We start from the raw sequence: 18,806 nt of genomic DNA, 5'->3' as shown, positions 1-18,806 counted from the left end.
AGTAGTGCTTCATGGAAACCATGTGTCTGGCCTTGCATATAAAGAACCACAGAAATGAAACTCCCGAACAAAACAAGAACAGTGATTGTTAAGACTGTCACCTTCTTTTCTGGCAGGGCTGCTGTACCCTTCCCAGCTACGAAAGATTTGACCAAGCTAGTAAAGGTATGTTCAGCAGCTCATGGGAAGAAGTCACTCAGGTCAAGGTAAAATCTGGAGAAACTTTAATGTTCAGGAGTCAGCGGTCTGGTTAGCTTCATTCCTTGATCTCCTTTCCTTCTGAAAATCTTTTTAGTTGGGGAGCAAGAGACCACCCCCTAAAGCAGAGTTTTCTGACACATATCATGTGCATTCAGAGGATTCGGGATATGGCAAATATTTTTCAGGTTAAAGTCTACATTTGGCCTTTAGATTGGATTACACACACACACACACACACACACACACACACACACACACACACAACTCTCCCCCCAAAAAAGACCATATTGGAAGAAAAGGAAGAGGAGAGGACGGGAGAAAGGAAATGAATCAGCCTTTTAGAATCAGAATAGAGTTGGAAGGGATCTTTGAAGTCTTCTAGTCCAGCTCCCTGCTCAAGCAGGAAATCCTATACCATTTCAGGCAAGTCTCTTCTTGAAAGCCTCCAATGATGGAGCACCTACAACTTCTGGAGGCAACTTCTGTTCCACTGGTTAATTGTCCTCACTGTTAGGAAGTTTCTCCTCAATTCCAGGTTGCTTTTCTTCTTGATTAGTTTCCATCCACTGTTTCTTGTCGTACCTTCTGGTGCTTCAGAAAATAAATTCACCCCCTCTTCTTTGTGTCAGCCTCTCAAATACTGTTATATTGCTATCATGTGCCCGCTAGTCCTTCTTTTCTCAAGACTAGCCAAACCCAATGAAAATGTATTTCACTGAACTTAATACATCAAATTAATTGCATGCCATTACAAACATGGCAATGTCATTAGGAATATTTGTATTTATTTAATAACATTCCTTTTGTGTCATCTTAGAATTTACAACTAGGCAACAGTGTCTTTTGGATAGATTTTTGGGCTTTGTGTGGCCCTGAGGTTTCCGACTATCCACTTCTGGAGTAAAATAAAAGCTAAAGCCATCTTTAGAGAATTGCACAAAGTCATTGCCTTCACTGTCTATATTCTCTCTCTGTAGAGTCTGTAGCAATTTTGGATTAAAACCTGCTTCTCCAATTAAACTTATTCTCTTAAACCCTCACTAACTCTGAAAATAAATCTCCATTATTGATACTCAGCTGCCATCTAGTGGGTATGAAGGAAAGTCTCAGTCCCTTTTCATGATGGATATAGACATCTATATCTATATCTATATCTATATGATATCTATATCTATATCTATATGAAAAGACCTGAATACAACAAGACATACATACACACACACACACACACACATATATCAGCACAGATCTAAGTTGTTTTTAAAGGAGTACTGCCAGTGATCTGATCTGATCTAATCTAATCTAATCTAATATTATCTATTCACTTAAAACTGACCATATAACAAATTATTACTATTTATGATTCTAGCAGCAAGAGAAATAATTTTCAACCAAATGACAGATTTTCCTTGGCTCGACTGTATATTCAAGTAAGGCAAATAGCAGAAGACAAGAAACTTACTTTATGCAAAGAGGTTTACAGGTCCAGGGTGCTGTTGTTTATGAGGGGGAAAAACAAATGTGCTTAATAAACTTAATAAATGTGCTTAATAAACCTTTAGGACTACACAAACCTAACTGGTTAATATTTACTCTTACTGAGCTCTGTAACAAGAAATGATCAGGGCTCTGTGCTTGTGGGCTGTATGTAAAAATATCTTGTTAACACAAGTAATAGAATTGCCATGCAAATCAATTTTTAAGTTTTATTAGGTACTCTTCCAGCAAAAACCTCTCAAGACATCAAGACATCAAGAATTTATTAATTTCTACATAAAGATATAGTCATCCCAAAGATTAATTTGGATGAGAGATTTCTTTTCCCCTCGCACACGCAAAAATATCAAATCCCCTTGCAGAAAAATAAGCACATTAATTAGCATTTTCAAATCATCTCTTTATGCCAGCAGTATAGAAATATATAGACCTTGGAAAATTCCAAAAAGTATTGTCAGACCTTGGAAAATTCATTGATTATAAGCCACAATTTCTAGTTCTCTACTTTGCTGGCATCCAGCCACAGGAAATCTTTTTTTTTTTTTTTTTGGCATATTGGGGAGATTTCAGAGGTCCTAAATATAGATTTTTTTTTCTTCTGCCTCCACTTGAATTCATGGAAGTAACCTTTTTTCCTATGGGAAAAAGATATATCTTTATTGGATAGGAAGCACAAAAGGCACCATCTTGCTCTATTTTTCTAAAAGTCACTAAAATAAAAATAAAAATAATTAAAATATAATTAAATAAAATATAATTAAAAAGAATAAATTAAAAAGAAAACAAACTCAAAGGGCGGAGTCCTCAGACCACTTTTTCTGCCCTTAGTTTTTCACGTGTATGTTTCTGTTATTTGCAATTCATTGTATTCATGTTGCAATTGTTTTCCTCACAGGCACGTCTTTTAAGCAAAAATAATAAAACAGCCTGAATTATGAGCCTAACAATTAGCCTCTGGCCAAATTGTTAATTTTTCCAAAGTCAAGGTAAAGTTTCCGTTTTCATTAATCCTCCACCCAGACAGTAAATATGTAGCTTTTTCCCCTCAAAAACAAACAAACACTAAATCTATCTCGGAAATCTTTTGTAACGTTTTACCATCAACAACAACAAAAAACCCGCCAATTTCTCCTCCTCTGTGACGTCACTCACAGAGCCCCACCTGCATTCAATTATTAAAGCGCACCCGCCCCGCCCCCGTTTTTTTTCCCCTTCCAATTCTGCACCGCCCATTCGATGGCGTTATCCAATCCCCAATCTTTTTCTCCTGCCCGGCCCGACTCCTCCCTTTTCGGGTGAGGGGCGTTTCAGAGCCCTTTTCCTATTGGACCAAGCGAACAGCCGCTCGACCGATCCGAGCATTGCATTCGCATTGATGGGCAGGGCGACTAGCCAATGACGTACTTCCTTAACTCCAGCCGTCTCTTTGCAGCAACAAATCTTGCTTTTTATCTTTCCTCCCTTCCATCCTGCCTGCAAAGACGGAAGGGGGTTCCTCGCCCCCCGCCCACCCACCCGTCGCCTGCTACAGCTTGGATGAGGTCAGTATTTAGATCGCTTCTTTTTGCATCCGTTCATCTATCAGTCAGTGCACTGGATTCCTTTAGGTTAGCCTTGCCTTTTGATGTGAGCTGGGAACTCTGGGAATTGTAGTTCCGGTGTATCAGAAGGCTCATTAGATTGAGAGATCCATGCGTGTGTGTGTGTTGCACGCGGTTTGTGTATGTTTGTGTCCTTGTTGGAAGTGCTTTGTGATGAACTGCAGGGTTGGCGGTGTGCATTGAGGCTTTGCAGAAGAGCACTTCCTTGATATCTGAGCCAGGATAGTTAACCCCCCTTAAGACGGTTTTCTGCATTCACACGTTCCAGGATATGATGGAGTTCAGTCTTTTGTAGGAACTCACAATGCAGTCTTTGCTGCTGAAGGACCCAAAGCTGCTCTATCCTTCTAATCAAGCCTTATTCCTGGGGCAATACCTGGAACATATTTTCTTACAAACCGTACATACATATATAGGGAAATAGTAATAAGGATATACTAAATCATACCAAAATATAAAATACTGGTATATTAGAATTAGTAGAAACCTGTTATTCTGAAAACCTTTGTGATTGGTAACACATATATGTAAACATTTGTTTTCTGTAACACACACATATATTATGCCTTTGTATTTGTTACGTATATAACATGTGATACTTGTATGCTGTGAATACCTTTGGTTTCCTGCAACTAACTTAACAGTAACGCTGTTGTTAGGGTCTGTAAAATATCTGGCATTGGTCAAAATCAAACTCCTTCTCTCTCTCTTCTACCTAGATTCGAACTGCAAAAACTCACACCTTTGATGTGTTCCCTGAACACCAGGGAGATAAGTGATCAATTGAGAAAATAAAAGGAGGCACAAGAAAGATATATGGAGATAAGGCTAATTAGGGAAGGCATCTATCCGGTTGCAAGGCAGTAAGAAATACACAAACCTGATGTTAACTGATGTTTCTGTTGTTTTGTAATGTTTCTAACAGTATAAAAGGGAGACCAGTCCTTCTCTTGGGTGTGGCTCTTCCCTTCATATCCTTGTATGTGTTTGGAACTTGCCTACACTTTGATCAAAGATAAAAGTATTGATCCTTATTCAAGCCTCCGTCTAAGTCTCATTTTTGGCTCATTGTGGCTTTAAAAGTATTGTCAGACCTAACACATACATAGTTACAATTAACATGAATGTGGTTGCCCTCTGCCTTCCTCCAAATGTGCTCTCATCTTTCCAATCTAGACTACAGCCCTAAATTCATTGGGAGTCAGCAGCATATCAATTTAATATATAATATCAATAGCACCTAGACATATACCACTTCATAGTGCTTTATAGCCTTCTCTAAGCAGTTTACAGAGTCAGCCTCTTGCCCCCAACAATCTGGGTCCTCATTTTACCCACCTTGGAAGGACGGGAGGCTGAGTCAACCCTGAGCCTGGTGAGATTTGAACTGCCAAATTGCAGGCAGCCTGCAGTCAGCAGAATTAGCCTGCAGTACTGCACTCTGACCACTGTGCCATTGAGTTTCAGCGGTCTCGAGAAAGGATAGATAGAGAGATGATAGGAGAGAAAGAGAGAGAGAGAGAGAGAGCAATAGCAATAGCACTTAGACTTATATACTGCTTTATAGTCCTCTAAGCGGTTTACAGAGTCAGCCAGAGTCAGCCTTGTCCCCAACAATCTGGGTCCTCATTTTACCCACCTCAGAAGGATGGAAGGCTGAGTTGACCTTGAGGCTGGTGAGATTCAAACTGCCAAATTGCAGGCAGCTGGCAGTCAGCAAAAGTAGCCTGCACGACTGCACTCTAACCACTGCGCCACTGCAGCTCATAATTTCTTGCAGACGTTTCATGGCCCAACTGGGTAACATCATCAGTGTTAAAAAGAAGTCGGGTTTCCTTTATTTTTATATGCATATTATTTACAATAATGTTTATTGATAGACATATATTATTTTTATATAGGGTTGTCAGTGTTGCTGGGAGGGTGCTTGGTGGTTCTTTTTTTTCTGGCTGTTGTTTAGAGTTGGATGGTTTGTCTGAGTTGGTAGCTCTTGACTGGAGTATTGTTTGACTTCTTAACACGGTTTTGTTTTAATTTGTTCAGGAACCTGCCTTGCTGCGTGATCCATGCCCGTCTCAGAAGATGGCTCTGTTAAAACTGCTTCCACTGGATCCAGAAGATGAGGGCAGCCAGCGGTGCAGGCTTGGTCCTGTGGCATTCGCCTTGCTGGGCGCTAAGCTGGGCTCCTTGATCCAGATCACCTTGCCCAGCGGCTCTTGCCTGTGCACGGCCTGGCCAAGGCACGATTCGGCTGATGGCTACCTGCAGCTCGACCTCAAATGCAGGACTTGGGGATTAAGGGAAAGCCAGCTGCGCGGGCAGACCGTGAGCATGGACCAGCTGAGAGTAGTGGCCTGCCCCAAGCTAAGACATGTGACGGTCCGAGTCGTTTTTAAAAACCAGGCCTCAAAAACAGCTGTTCCCGAAACGGCACTTCTGGAAGTGGTGCGGGAGCTTTTGAGAAAGGCCTGCGTGGCGCGCCAACACGTCGTGACTTTCCCCCCAATTCTGGGCAACCCTGTTGAGTGCCTCGAAATATTGTCCACGGGACCATCCAGCCCGGAAGAAGCCGGCTTGATCACCCCGCAAACCAACGTCCACGTTAAGGAGACAATCACGTTGGAGAGATACAGTCGCCTGATGGGGGACGGTTCGAAAATCCAGGTGGCCGGCTTGGATGAAGTCAGCCGGGCTTTAAAAGAAATGATTGAACTGCCCCTGCGTTTCCTGAACAGCTTCAAAAAATTAGGCCTCTCGGTCCCAAAGGGAGTTCTTTTGATAGGGCCGCCGGGAGTTGGCAAGACGCTACTGGTCAAGGCGGTGACTGGAGAAGCCGGGGCCTGTCTGGTGGGCCTCAGTGGGCCCGTGGTCTGTGGTTCGCGGCCTGGCGAAAGCGAGGAGAACTTGCGACGGGTCTTCGAGCAAGCGAGAGAACTCTCCAGCGAAGGGCCCACCGTCCTCTTCATTGACGAGATCGATTCGTTGTGTCCCAAGCGGGCAGCTTCCGGTCATCTCCCTGAGCATCGCCTGGTGGCTCAGTTGCTAACTCTTATGGATGGATTTAGCCAAGGACATGGGCTGGTCATTGTAGGAGCCACCAACAGGCCAGATTCCCTGGACCCTGCCTTGAGGAGACCAGGCAGATTCGATCAAGAGGTAACTCATAGTTGTGCCTTCAAGTCCTTCTGCCAACTGGTTGGTGCTTCCTAGAGATGGTTAGAAAAAGCTATAGGCTATGATGTCCCTGGGCGTGACACAAAGCCAACACAGCCAGAGAACCGGTATAAGTCCCTTTATTATCACCAATTGTGCCCCCAGTGTCCCTTTCAACTCTCCGGCCTGGAGAGAGCTCTTCCACCAACCTGTAATAGTCTTTAATAGACAATACTTCAATCCCAATGTTGTAAATAGAAAACTTCCAACTATAAACCCAACAAGGCAAGATAAGGAGCAGGGCAGCAGTAAATAAAACCAGTTGGGAGGATGCCAGGAACTCAGATAAACAGTGAACACAAGATAAACTCAGGGTTTGTTCCCGACAACCGCCCCTCCCATTTGCCCCTCCTTTAAACTCCATCCCCAGGTGTGCCTTGTGAAGGGAGTCTGGCACCTTTCCTCCCTCGTAAGCCGTGCAACCCATGTTGCTTTCTCCTCCGTTCTTCCTAGGATGAGGAGTGTGTAGCCCTTGGTCTTCTTCTGAAACAACACCCCCCCCCCAAAAAAAAAATGACTCAGGACCATTTCTCGCACTTGCGGCATCCCCTTAGCCACCTGATGAAAATTCAGATGCTTGGCAACTGACTCATATTTATGACGGTTGCAGTATCCCAGGGTCTGCATTTAGTTCACAACCGTGTTACTAGTTTAACGATTGCAGTGCTTTGCTTAACGGTGGCAAGAAAGGTCAAACAATGTTTATTTAACAACTGTCTCGCCAAGCAACAGAAGTTTTGGGCTCAATGGTGATTGTACGTTGAGGACTGCCTGCAACTTAAAAGCCTCAAAGGTGTTAAAGCGCGGCTGCCAATTGTCCCAAAGATGCTTTTCCTTTCTTGGGGTTTCCCCCCCCCCTTTGAAAACGTTTCACTTCTCATCCAAGGACCAAAGAAGCTGCTTGGATGAGAGGCGAAACGTTTTCAAGGACCAAGAAAATCCAGGCCCGTTTGGGACAATTGTGACCTGGATGATGGAGAATCCCCATAGGCATGCTGCCAATTGTGTGTGTTGGAAGACATACAGTATTTTTCGTAGTATAAGACGCACCTTTTTCCACCCAAAAAGAGGGTGAAAATCTGGGTGCATCTTATACACTGAATACAGCATTTTTAGCCTCCCGAAACCCCGCCCCCTTTGCAAAAATGGCCGTTCAGAGTCTTTAGGAGACTTCCAGAGTGCTCCTGGGGGCTGGGGAAGGCAAAAATGAGCGACAAATGGGCTGAGTTTTGCTCATTTATGCCCCCCCCCAGCCCCCAGGAGCACTCTCCAAGCCTCCTAAAGGCTATGTATGTCCTGTTTTTGACAAAAAACGGGCCCCTTTTGGCGAAAAACGGGCCATTTTGGGGAGGTCTGCAGAATGCAAAAACTTTTTTTTTTAATTTGCCTCTTCAAAATCTAGGTGCGTCTTACACTCTGGTGCGTCTTATACTCCTAAAAATACGGTAACTCCAAAGGAAAACACCACCTTACGAAGTGGAGCGATTCGATTCTGTAACGCACGCAGTCCTTGTTTTGCGACCGCCTTCGTCCTCCTGGGCCCTCTGAGGTCTGGTTCAGATTAAGCTCTACTTGCCCTGGGTTCAGCGAAACTTTGTGCGTATTAACGGTGAACAAAATGCCCATGTTTTCCATCCTTGCTCTAGATCATCATTGGGAGCCCGACCCTGAAGCAAAGGAAATCTATTCTGCAACTGATTACCGCCGGCATGCCTGTGTCGCACGACGTTAATTTGCTACAACTGGCAGAAATAACGCCGGGTTTTGTTGGGGCTGACCTCACCTCGCTCTGCAGAGAGGCTGCCATGCAAGCCCTGTTTCGTAACCGCACAGTAAGAAGCTCTTTCGCATTTCTTCGTGTGGTGTCTTTTCTTTTCTACCAGGATGGTTCTGTTGGGAGTTCACTTGGCCTTCCCAGCTGGTCATCTCCAGATGTGTTGGATTTCAGTCTCTCTGTCTCAACTCTAGCACACAGCTGGTCTCTTCTATAGGATATGGAATGCCCTTGGTTACTTCAACCGATGCTCTGAAGGCCAGTCCCAACTGTTTACACTGAGGAGGAGTTCATACGTTGCATAAAGGCATTATTTGGCTTTGGTTTAATGGGTGGATACTGTAGCGATGGCCTGTAAACCATGTTCTATGGCAGGGGTGCTTAAATTCAGCCCGTGGTGCCAGCCTGGAATTATCAAAGGACCGGCTCGAGCTGCCTCTGATGACCAAAACAGCCCGCGTGGGGGGGGGCACACTCTGCCAGCCAAAAACAGGCCATGCAGAGGTCTCCACGTGGTCCATTTTGGGCTAGCAGAGTGCTGCTGGAGGCCGGGGAGGCTGAAAACGGGCCATTGGGGGGGGGGTGCTCGGGAGGCCTCCGCGCAGGCCATTTTTGGCTGCCAGAGTGCTGCTGGAGGCCGGGGAGGCTGAAAACGGGCCTGGGATGGAATCTGTTTTTCTAGAGAAGCAGGTAAAATCGTGGGATTTCCCCAGGGATTATCAACTAATTCTAGATTAATGGGATCGTTGGAAAGTTAGAAGCTTTATTCTGTTACTCAAAAGTACAATACAATACAATAGCAGAGTTGGAAGGGACCTTGGAGGTCTTCTAGTCCAACCCCCTGCTCAAGCAGGAAACCCTATATACCATTTCAGACAAATGGCTATCCAACATCTTCTTAAAAACCTCCAGTGTTGGAGCTTTCACAACTTCTGGAGGCAATTTCTGTTCCACTGATTAATTGTTCTAACTGTCAGGAAATTTCTCCTTAGTTCTAAGTTGCTTCTCTCCTTGATTAGTTTCCACCCATTGCTTCTTGTTCTGTACGAAGTGAATCTATGTTTTCTGCTCCTGTTTGCATTTGTCTTCAGGAGTCAATCTGCCCTGTCGAGATGTCAGACTTCCTCGAGGCCCTGAAAAAGATCCAGCCGTCGTCCTTCCGAAGCGGAATCGGATTAACAGAATTCAAGCCCGTCTCATGGGATCAGATTGGTGGCCTTGAAGATGTGAAATTAAAACTAAAACAGGTAGATTTACAGAGCGGAGTCTGAAATGAAGACCATTCTGGTTGGCCTCCAAAGGGGCAGCCAGATTTCCGTACTTATTTAATACATTCGGATAAACCTAACGTGTTCAAATAGTGCAAAAACTATATAGAATAGAATAGTTGGAAGTTGTTGCTTTGTTCACAAAGCGGACTAAAATTCAGAATGAGAAGACATTCACCTTATCTTGCTGGGGGCACAGTAGGATGTGTTCAATCCCAGTCCTTTAAAACCACGGTTTATGATTTATCATGATCTGTGACTCCAGGCAATTGTGGCTTGCTCATAAAACTGGTTGGAAGGTGAATTTCTCAGAATATTCATGAACTGGCAGAGGCATGGTAACAAAATCAGCCAATGAATAGGCATGGTAACAGGTCAGCCAATGAGGCTTATTTGGAAGCAGAAACTTAAGAAGTTTTAGCTGTGCTAAGCTCTGAAACTGAAACTAGTCTGGGCTAAGAACTCAATTGATCATCTGCTCTGCTCCGAATCTGAAAAACCACTGTTGAGTATTGTACATTTACTTATGTGTTATATTGTATATAAAGAGAGGTTAATGAATCCTGCTGAACCAGTTACCCGTGTGTGCTTTCTGGATTTGATTTCTGCAACAAACTCTGACAGAATTGCCTCGCAGGATTTTGCAGCCTGAGAAATTCACAGAAGGTCCTGTTCTTTTCGTGATTTGCAGAGCATCGAATGGCCAATAAAATTCCCAGAAGCCTTTGTCCGGATGGGGCTGGCCCGCCCAAAGGGCATCCTTCTCTATGGACCATCCGGTTGTGCCAAAACGATGCTTGTGAAAGCAGCCGCCTCCTCTTCTCATTGCTCCTTTCTGGCTGTGAACGGTGCGGATCTCTTCTCACCTTTGGTCGGGGAGTCAGAGAAGATTTTGTCTCAGGTGCGAGTTTTTTGTCCCAGTGAGGACCGAAAGTACAGGTAGTCCTCGACTTATGACCACAATTGGGCCCAAAAATCTCTGCCGCTAAGCGAGATGTTTGTTCAGTGAGTTTTGCCCCCCTTTTACGACTCTTCTTGCCACACTTGTTAAGTGAAGCACTGCAATTAGTAACAGTGAATCTGGCTTCCGCATTGAGTTTGCTTGTCAAAAGGTTGCAAAAGAGAGTGGCATGACCTTGGGTCACAGTAATGGTCGTAAGTGTGCATCATTTGTCAAGCATCTGAATTTGGAACGCATGCTACAAAGTGTAAAAAATGTTCATGTCACTTTTTCAAGGTTGCCCGTTGTAACTTTGAACAGTCACTAAATGAACTGTCCTAAGTCGTGAACTACCTGTATGTAGTTTTGTTATTTGTTTTACAGCTGATAAAGACTTCATCATCTTCTTATGACACCATGATCCCTTGCGGGGTGGAGTCTGGGCAACTGAATGTGTTTACTGGCCAGATGCCCTTCCTGTCACCAATACAGAGTTCACAGCAGATAAATTACTCATCGTGCCCAGAGAGAGAAATATCTGCCTCTACCTAGGATCGAACTCACAGCCTCCTGATCGTGAGGCGAGAGCTCCACCTCTAGGCCATCGCGCCACTCCGCTGATAGACTTAATATGTTTAGCTATTTGATTCTCTTCTGGTTTATTTTTCCTCCCAGGTATTTCGTCAAGCAAGAGCAAATACTCCAGCAATAGTTTTCCTGGATGAAATTGATGCGATCCTGGGATCCCGATCGGGAACTAAAACCGAGTGTGGCGTCCAGGAGAGAGTTCTTTCCGTCCTTCTCAATGAGTTGGATGGCATCGGAGTCAAGTTAACTGAGCGAAGAGGAAATAAAGCAGAGGTGGAAAATGAGAGTCAAGAACCAGCTGAATGTGATAAAGAGGTATATAGACACAATAGCAATAGCACTTAGGTTTATATACCTCTTCATAGTCCTTTTACAGCCCTCTCTAAGCGGTTTACTGAGTCACCGTATTGCCCCCAACAATCTGGGTCCTCCTTTTACCGACCTCGGAAGGATGGAAGGCTGAGTCACTTAACCGCCATGTTACTATCTTAACAACTGCAGGGATTTGCTTAACAATTGTGGCAAGAACCGTTGTCAAATGAGCCAAAATTCACTTAACAAATGTCTCACTTAGCAACAGAAAGTTTGGGCTCAGTTATAATCATAAGTCGAGGACTATCTGTATAAGATCACATCATTATACCCTGTTCGATGAGGCAGGAGAAATCCTTTTGTTTCCTTAGCTGAAATAAAGCATGCTGGTGCGACTATCTAAAGCCAAGGAAAGACAGGATGGTTGAAATAGTTAAAATACTGTAGCTAACAGTTCCTCGTTTCTGTCAACTTACTAGTTAGAACTTCAGGAGGTTTTTAACAAAGATGTCATAGTTGTCGCTGCAACAAATAGACCAGACCGGTTGGATGATGCCTTGATGCGCCCAGGACGCTTAGACAAGATCATCTACGTTCCACCACCAGATGAGAAGGTATGGCATAAAACCATAGATGACTTTGAAATCAAAGTTCGTTATCTCTAAATATTCTGTTTTGGGTGAGAAACGACATATTGGAGTAGTGCTGCTCATTTCCAACCTCCAGTACTTGAGGGGCTGCTGCCACAAAGAAGAGGGGGTCAAATTATTCTCCCAAGCACCAGAGGGCAGGACAAGAAACAATGCTTGGAAACTGATCCAAGAGAGAAACAACCTGGAATTGAGGAGAAACTTCCTAACAGTGAAGACAATTATCCAGTGGGACAGAAGTTGCCTCCAGAAATTGTGGGTGCTTCATCAGTGGAATTTATTAGAAAGAGACTAGGCAGTCATTTATCTAAAATGGTATAGGTTCTCCTGCTTGAGCAGGAGGCTGGACTAGAAGACCTCCAGAGTCCCTTCCAGCTCATTTTATTCTATTCTATACCTCCAAGGACCCTTCAAGTTCTGTTCTGAATATATAAACCTTTGAAAGATATTGGCTGGGCTTTTCATCATCCTAAACTGTGGTTTATTTAACTGTACTTATTGAAGGCAATAGCAATAGCACTTAGACTTATATACCGCTTTACAGTTCTTTCCAGCCCTCTCTAAGCTGTTCACAGAGTTAGCATATTGTCCCACAACAGTCCGGCTCCTCATTCTACCCCACTAGGAAGGATGGAAGGCTGAGTCAACCTTGAGCCTGGTGAGATTCGATCTGCCAAATTTCAGGCAGCCGGCAGTCAGCAGAAGTAGCCTGCAGTACTGCACTCACACCACTGCGCCACCATGACTCAATCCTGGCTAGACTGACATAATAAGCAATGATAAACACTAGTTCATAGAATATAGTGACCAAAGCCACATAACACACTAAGACGCAACAAAACAAATGCAGTGGGCATACTGAGATGTGTGACCCTCTCATCCTTTCAACAGACCATCGTTAAGGAAAATATAGTTTTATGCACTGTAATCTCCGTCTAATCCATGCAACCATATGCTTGACTGACACTGCGTGCATTGCTATTTTTTTTAACTTATTGCAGGGTGGGGGGAGGGTTGCTTTTAAGAGCGTGTAGATCATAGCCTATAAAGTTAGTTGAATAACTCTGCGTCTTTCTTGATGTTTTAAAATAGGGAAGGCTTTCAGTTCTGAAAATCTGCACGGAAAGAATTCCACTCGATTCTGATATTTCCTTAGCGGACATAGCAAGTCGAACTAATATGTTCTCTGGAGCTGATCTCGAGAATCTCTGTAAGGAAGTAAGTCATTTTTTTAAATTTATAATGCCTAAGTGACAGGATTTAAAGGAAGTGGGGGACAGTCTAGTAAACAATTGTGTGTGTGTGTGTGTGTGTGTGTGTGTGTGTACACAGGTAGTCCTCAACAGCAGTTCATTTAGTGACTGTTCAAAGTTACAACGGCATTCAAAAAGGTGACTTCTTATCATTTTACCAGATTGTAGCATCCCTGAGGTCATGTGATCAAAATTTGGGACACTTGGCAACGGGCTCATATTTATGATGGTTTGCAGTGTCCCGGGGTCATGTGATCCCCCTTTGCAACATCTGAGAAGCAAAGTCAACAAAGATTCACTTAACAATTGTGCCACTAACGTCTGCAGTGATTCATTTAACAACTGGAGCAAGGAAGGTCGTAAATTGGAGCAAAAATTACTTCACAAATGTCTCACTTAGTAACAGAAATGTTGGGCTCGATTGTGGTCGTAAGTCGAGGATGGCCTACATATGTATAAACATTTATGAGGGTGATTTATGTTTCATTTATAATGAGTGTCTTTCCTATTTTTATTTTTCTCTTAGGCTGCCTTGCTAGCATTGCAAGAAAACAAAGTGGAAGTCACAACTGTGAAATATAAACAGTTTGAAAAATCTCTGGAGACTGTAAAGCCATCACTAACTCACAAAGAGTTGCAATTTTATGAAAAATTGTTTAGAATTCGATAATTCTAAGCGACTCCATACCAACATATACAAATGTTTTCATCTTCAACAATAAATTAAAAGATCTGTAAAAAGGGGATGGAATAATGAAAGGAAAGCAGCCTATATGGCTGAATGCATTTATTTCACATATTTTATCCGGCTTTCCAGAATTGTTCAATGTATGCACCACTGCAGCTCAAACAAAATAAACCATATTCTTGTTTAGTGTGATGGATAGGTCCCATCATGGAAAGAGTGCAGAGAAGAGCAACCAGGATGATTAGGAGAAACATACGATGAACAGTTGCAGGAACTGGGCCTGGCTAGTCTAGTGAAGAGAAGGACCAGGGGAGACAGGATAGCAGTCTTCCAATATTTGAGGGGCTGCCACAGAGAGGAGGGGGTCAAGCTATTTTCTAAGGCACCCGAAGGCCAGACAAGGAATCATGGATGTAAACTGACCAAGGAGAGATTCAACCTGGAAATAAGGAGAAATTTTCTGACAGTGAGAACAATTAACCAATGGAAAAGCTTGCCTTCAGAAGTTGTGGGAGCTTCATCACTGGAAGCTTTTAAGAAGAGATTGGACTGCCATCTGTCAAAAACGATGTAGGGTCTGCTTGGGCGGGGGGGTTGGACTAGATGACCTACACGTTCCCTGCCAACTCTGTTAATCTGTATCTAATCTGTAAATTCAAGAAACTGACTTTACTTCGGTATTTTTGTAACTTCATATGAGTTAGTTGTTCAATAAAAGAAGTTACTCAATGGAAGGTCTTGTGGCATCTTTTTGAGGGATTCTTGGCTCGTTCATCAATTTTGCTGTTCAGATGTAATTGATTAGCCAGGAAAAATGCCTTGTTTATAGTCAACTGTCATTGTGAAATGTGGAAGGAAAGAGAAGAAGAGGATGACCAGCAAGAAGGTGGGGAGATGCAATTACCATGGCGATTGGCGCACCATGGAAAGACCAAGATAGGGACCGATCATTCATTGGTATCCTTCAATCTCAAAAGACGGTGGTATTGTGCTCTGGAAAGAGGTAAAGCTGGAGTGTCCTCTCCAGAGCACGAGGCCTGGGTAGATTAATATGGAGCATAGACTATTACCCAAGCAGCAGATTCCCCCTCTCCACGTCGCTCAAATAGTCCAATGGACAGATCTGATATGCTTGGTTCCAGCTGCATCGCAGAACGTGGTTGTACACAGTCACGAACTGCTTCCGGGACTCTGGCTTCAGATTTTGCCCCGAGGTTGACTCCTGAAGCCTTTTCTAGGGGTGGATGTAGCCACAAGGCAGTGGAGGTTTGTAATCAGAGTTTCCCTTCTCCTAGAAGATGGTTCTGCCGCTTGATCTGCCGTTGGGGCGTAGAGCCCTCTTCCACCTTCAAAACCGTTGACTGTCTTCTCCTGTAACCCTGGAAAGGGGCCCTTATGAGGGGCTACCAGCCGGGCCAGCTGGACCAAGGTTTTTTTAAGGAGGTGTTACTCCTCCATCACTCACCCTTTGTCCTGGCTTGTGATAGGCAGAGCCTGGCTTCCCAAATGTTGGGCCCAGGATGACTGGTTTTAGGGACCGATCATCACGGAGAAAACCAGTACGGTCACTAAGAACCAGCAACAACTTGATGGTATACAATTATAATAGTACAAACCAAAAAATGGAGAAAAGAGAAGGTGTTGAATCTCAGAAAGGATTCACAGCTATAGAATTTCAGTTCTTCATCGCTGTCATCTACTTACTATGATGTGCTGGCACTAATTTAAAAATAAAACTGCCCCAATGAGTAGTAGGCCCTATATTCTGAAGCCAGACTTTGGGGAAACTGCAATAGATAGACGGATGGATGGATGGATGGATGGATGGATGGATGGATGGATGGACGGATGGAAGGAAGGAAGGAAGGAAGGACCAACTGCTTCTAACGGAATTTTCCCTTTGTGTTCACTCTGCTGCCTTCTTCCTGTCATACCCTAAGGCTTGACTTGGGGAAAGAAGAGGCATCTTTCCACTAGAAGCAAGCAAGGCAAGGCAGAGGTCACCCCTCTTGTTCTCCATCTCACTGGCCACATCAAGAAAGTAACGGAAACAGGGTGAGAAGGGGGCTTGGCCAGCTGGGTGGGCAACAAAATGGAGCTGAGCAGCCAAGCAAGCAGTGTGACCCACCATTTATCATTAGACTAGGAGGCTGGGCAAGGAAAAGCACCTGATGAAAGAAAGGGAAGGAGGAAAGAATAGAATAGAATAATAACAGTTGGAAGGTACCTTGTAGGTCATATAGTCCAACCCCCTGTTCAGTGGCTGTTGGAAGGAAAGGGGAAGGGGAAAGGGAGGAAGAAAGGAGAGGAGAGGGGAGGGGAGGGAAAGGAAAGGAAAGGAAAGAAGGAAAGTGAAGGAAAGGAAATAAATGGATGGAGGAAAGGAAAGAAGGGAAGTGCAATTGAAACAGGATGAACCCGAATCTGGGGCAAGATGGGAGGTGCATTTCTTCCATTTGTTCCAGGCCTTGTCAGCTTCCCTTTGCAACCAGGCAACAGGTGAGAGAGGGAAACCTCCTCCACACCTTCCCGCCTTGCAGTATCGATTTTCCTGGTCCGCAACTGAGGGTCCCTTCAAAGAGAGGGGTCTCCTTTGGCCATATTGCAGCCCAGACCCACAGGCCCTGACTAGGATGCAGCTTAGCTTCGTTGCAGCCTTGCAAACGGTTTGCATTTTGCTGTTTGCCAAATGCTGGGAAGGGATGCAAATTATATTTCATGCAATAAACCACAGTTCAGCAAACTCTAGTTTGAGCACCTTGGGCAAACCTAAATTTTCTCTGCTGCCAGAGTCTGGATCCCACATGGTTCCCTTCTTGTCCTATGATTGCATTTGGACAATTTGCTAATCCAGAGAGATTTACTACGACCTCTCTCTCTCTCAAGCATTGCAGCCCTTTCTAACAACTAATTTTGGGAGCCTTTTTTGATCATCTGAAAATACAGGTTTTCTGTCAACGTTCTGTCAATTTCACAGGGGCCTGAATTTAGCTCATTTTCAAGGTCTGCTCCTTCTTTTTCTGTTTGTTTATTTATTAATTAAATGTTTATGCTGTCCACATCTCCTACCAAGTAACTCTAGGGCAGTGATGACAAACAGGTCGCGCACGTGTGCTCGTCAGGGCCATGTTTTGGAATAGCCGAACTTCCCGGTTCTACGCGCATGCGCACCCACGATCAGCTGGCCAGCTCGCATGCACAGGGCGGTTTTCGGCACTGCCGCGCGGACGAAGGGATCGCGCTCTGGAAAAGCCAAAATTCTGGGTTGTGAGGTGTATACGCGCCCGGCAATCAGCTGGCCAGCATGCATGCACACACCGCTTTTCGGCACTGCCGTGCGTGCAAAGGACAGCTGATTGGCATGTGCCCATGTGCGCCAGAAATCCGGAAGACAAGCAGGCAAGGCTACACATGCCGGGCGACATGGCTTCACCTGCCATTTTAGGCACGCGTGTCATAGATTCGCCATCACAGCTCTAGGCAGCTCACAAGTTATAATACCGTCCCCAAAATTGGCTCTACGTTTTCCTAACACAGTGTGAGGTCCGGGCAATGGAGGTTGTAGATTGAAGCAATTCCTTGCAGCTACCTTCTTTGTAGATCTGAAAGGCCTTTCCTACCTCTATTTACTCATTTGGTAATGAGCATGGGTCTTCCCGAAAATCAGCTCTAACTCTTGAAGTACAAACCTAATAAATTGCTTTTATTTGTGTAAATTGTGTAAATAGGGTGGGCCGCCCAGCCAACCAGATATTTAGATTGGATTTAGCACATTTATCCATCTGTTGAATCCTTCATCCTGACCTGGGATGGGCAGATATTGTTGTTTGAGGGCGTAAAATGTACCGTCATGGGATGCAAGCAGTTGTGAGTCAAACTGCCTTTTGCAATTGACGGGTGGTGAATTTGTCAATGCCGATGGTGTTCAAGTGGTGCTCCAGATGCTTTGGGATTGCTGTATCCCTATTATCTTTCTCATCTTTCCCATGACCTTCCCCTATGGGTACCTTCTGATTTATCATTCATTGTTTGTATCTTGTGATTTATGATTGTAGCTTATAGATTTAGGATTTATCACTTTGTTGCTTGTATGGACACGGAGAGCTTATGTACTGGAGACAAATTCCTTGTGTATCCAATCCAGGGGTGGGTTCTGGATTCCGTTCCAACGGGTACGGTTGGAACTGCCCCGGAGTTACCCACATGCACACGCGCGGCACACACATGCTGTCTAGTGTCAAATGATGCTTCCGCAAGCCTCCGTGAAGCTCTAGCTGCTCCGCGGAGCGTCGCGCAGGTGCCGCACGCACCATGCGCGTGGGCGGAAGCAGCAACAGCATAAAGTACCGGTAAGGAGCGCGGGCGGGCAGGCGGGCCCTCCGAAGCACCGTACCAGAATGGTATCCTGTGCTCCGGCAGGATCCAATACGCCCATACCGGGGCATACCGCCTGCAACCCACCACTGATCCAATCACACTTGGCCAATAAAGAATCTTCTCTTCTTTTTTCTTCTCTTCTCTTCTCCTATTACTACTACTACAACTACTACTACCTTTGCTTTCTTCTGCCACAGTCTTCTACTTCTGTTTTCAGGTCTTTGTATTTTTGGGCTTACTACTACTACTGTATTATTATTAGCCTGTTGCCTTAATCACTACAGTAAAGTGATTCTCACCTCCAGACCTCATTATCACACTCACTTTATCTACTACCCCAAGACACTTACCATTGCTTCACACGTCCAGCAGGGAGCACCCTAACCCTGTGCAATGGCTCCTATAGTATGTGGATGAATTGCCCATCGGAGCTACTACGTGACT

The 18,806-nt window shown here is 44.5% G+C and overlaps 1 protein-coding gene across 2 annotated transcripts; it reads left to right on the top strand.

Annotated features, from left to right (window-relative positions):
• Window positions 1–3,134: 3,134 nt before the first annotated feature.
• AFG2B (AFG2 AAA ATPase homolog B) lies at window positions 3,135–14,714 on the top strand. 2 transcript variants are annotated; one of them, XM_081965105.1, is made up of 9 exons: window positions 3,135–3,239; window positions 5,343–6,455; window positions 8,159–8,344; window positions 9,378–9,533; window positions 10,246–10,455; window positions 11,170–11,397; window positions 11,874–12,008; window positions 13,137–13,262; window positions 13,824–14,714. In XM_081965105.1, the coding sequence occupies exons 2-9, from the start codon at window positions 5,382–5,384 to the stop codon at window positions 13,965–13,967; spliced, it is 2,259 nt and encodes a 752-aa protein (XP_081821231.1). In that variant the 5' UTR covers window positions 3,135–3,239; window positions 5,343–5,381; the 3' UTR covers window positions 13,968–14,714. The 2 variants fall into 2 exon arrangements, 1 of the variants encoding a protein (XP_081821231.1); XR_014176389.1 differs by lacking the exon at window positions 3,135–3,239 and having other exon boundaries at window positions 5,223–6,455; window positions 13,824–14,493; window positions 14,524–14,714.
• The last annotated feature ends 4,092 nt before the right edge of the window (window positions 14,715–18,806 follow it).

Source organism: Natrix helvetica, assembly GCF_964273705.1.
Source record: "Natrix helvetica genome assembly, chromosome: 12".
Lineage (NCBI taxonomy): Eukaryota > Metazoa > Chordata > Lepidosauria > Squamata > Natricidae > Natrix > Natrix helvetica.
Note: the sequence above shows the minus strand (reverse complement) of the source record. Positions and strands in the feature narration are given on the sequence as shown.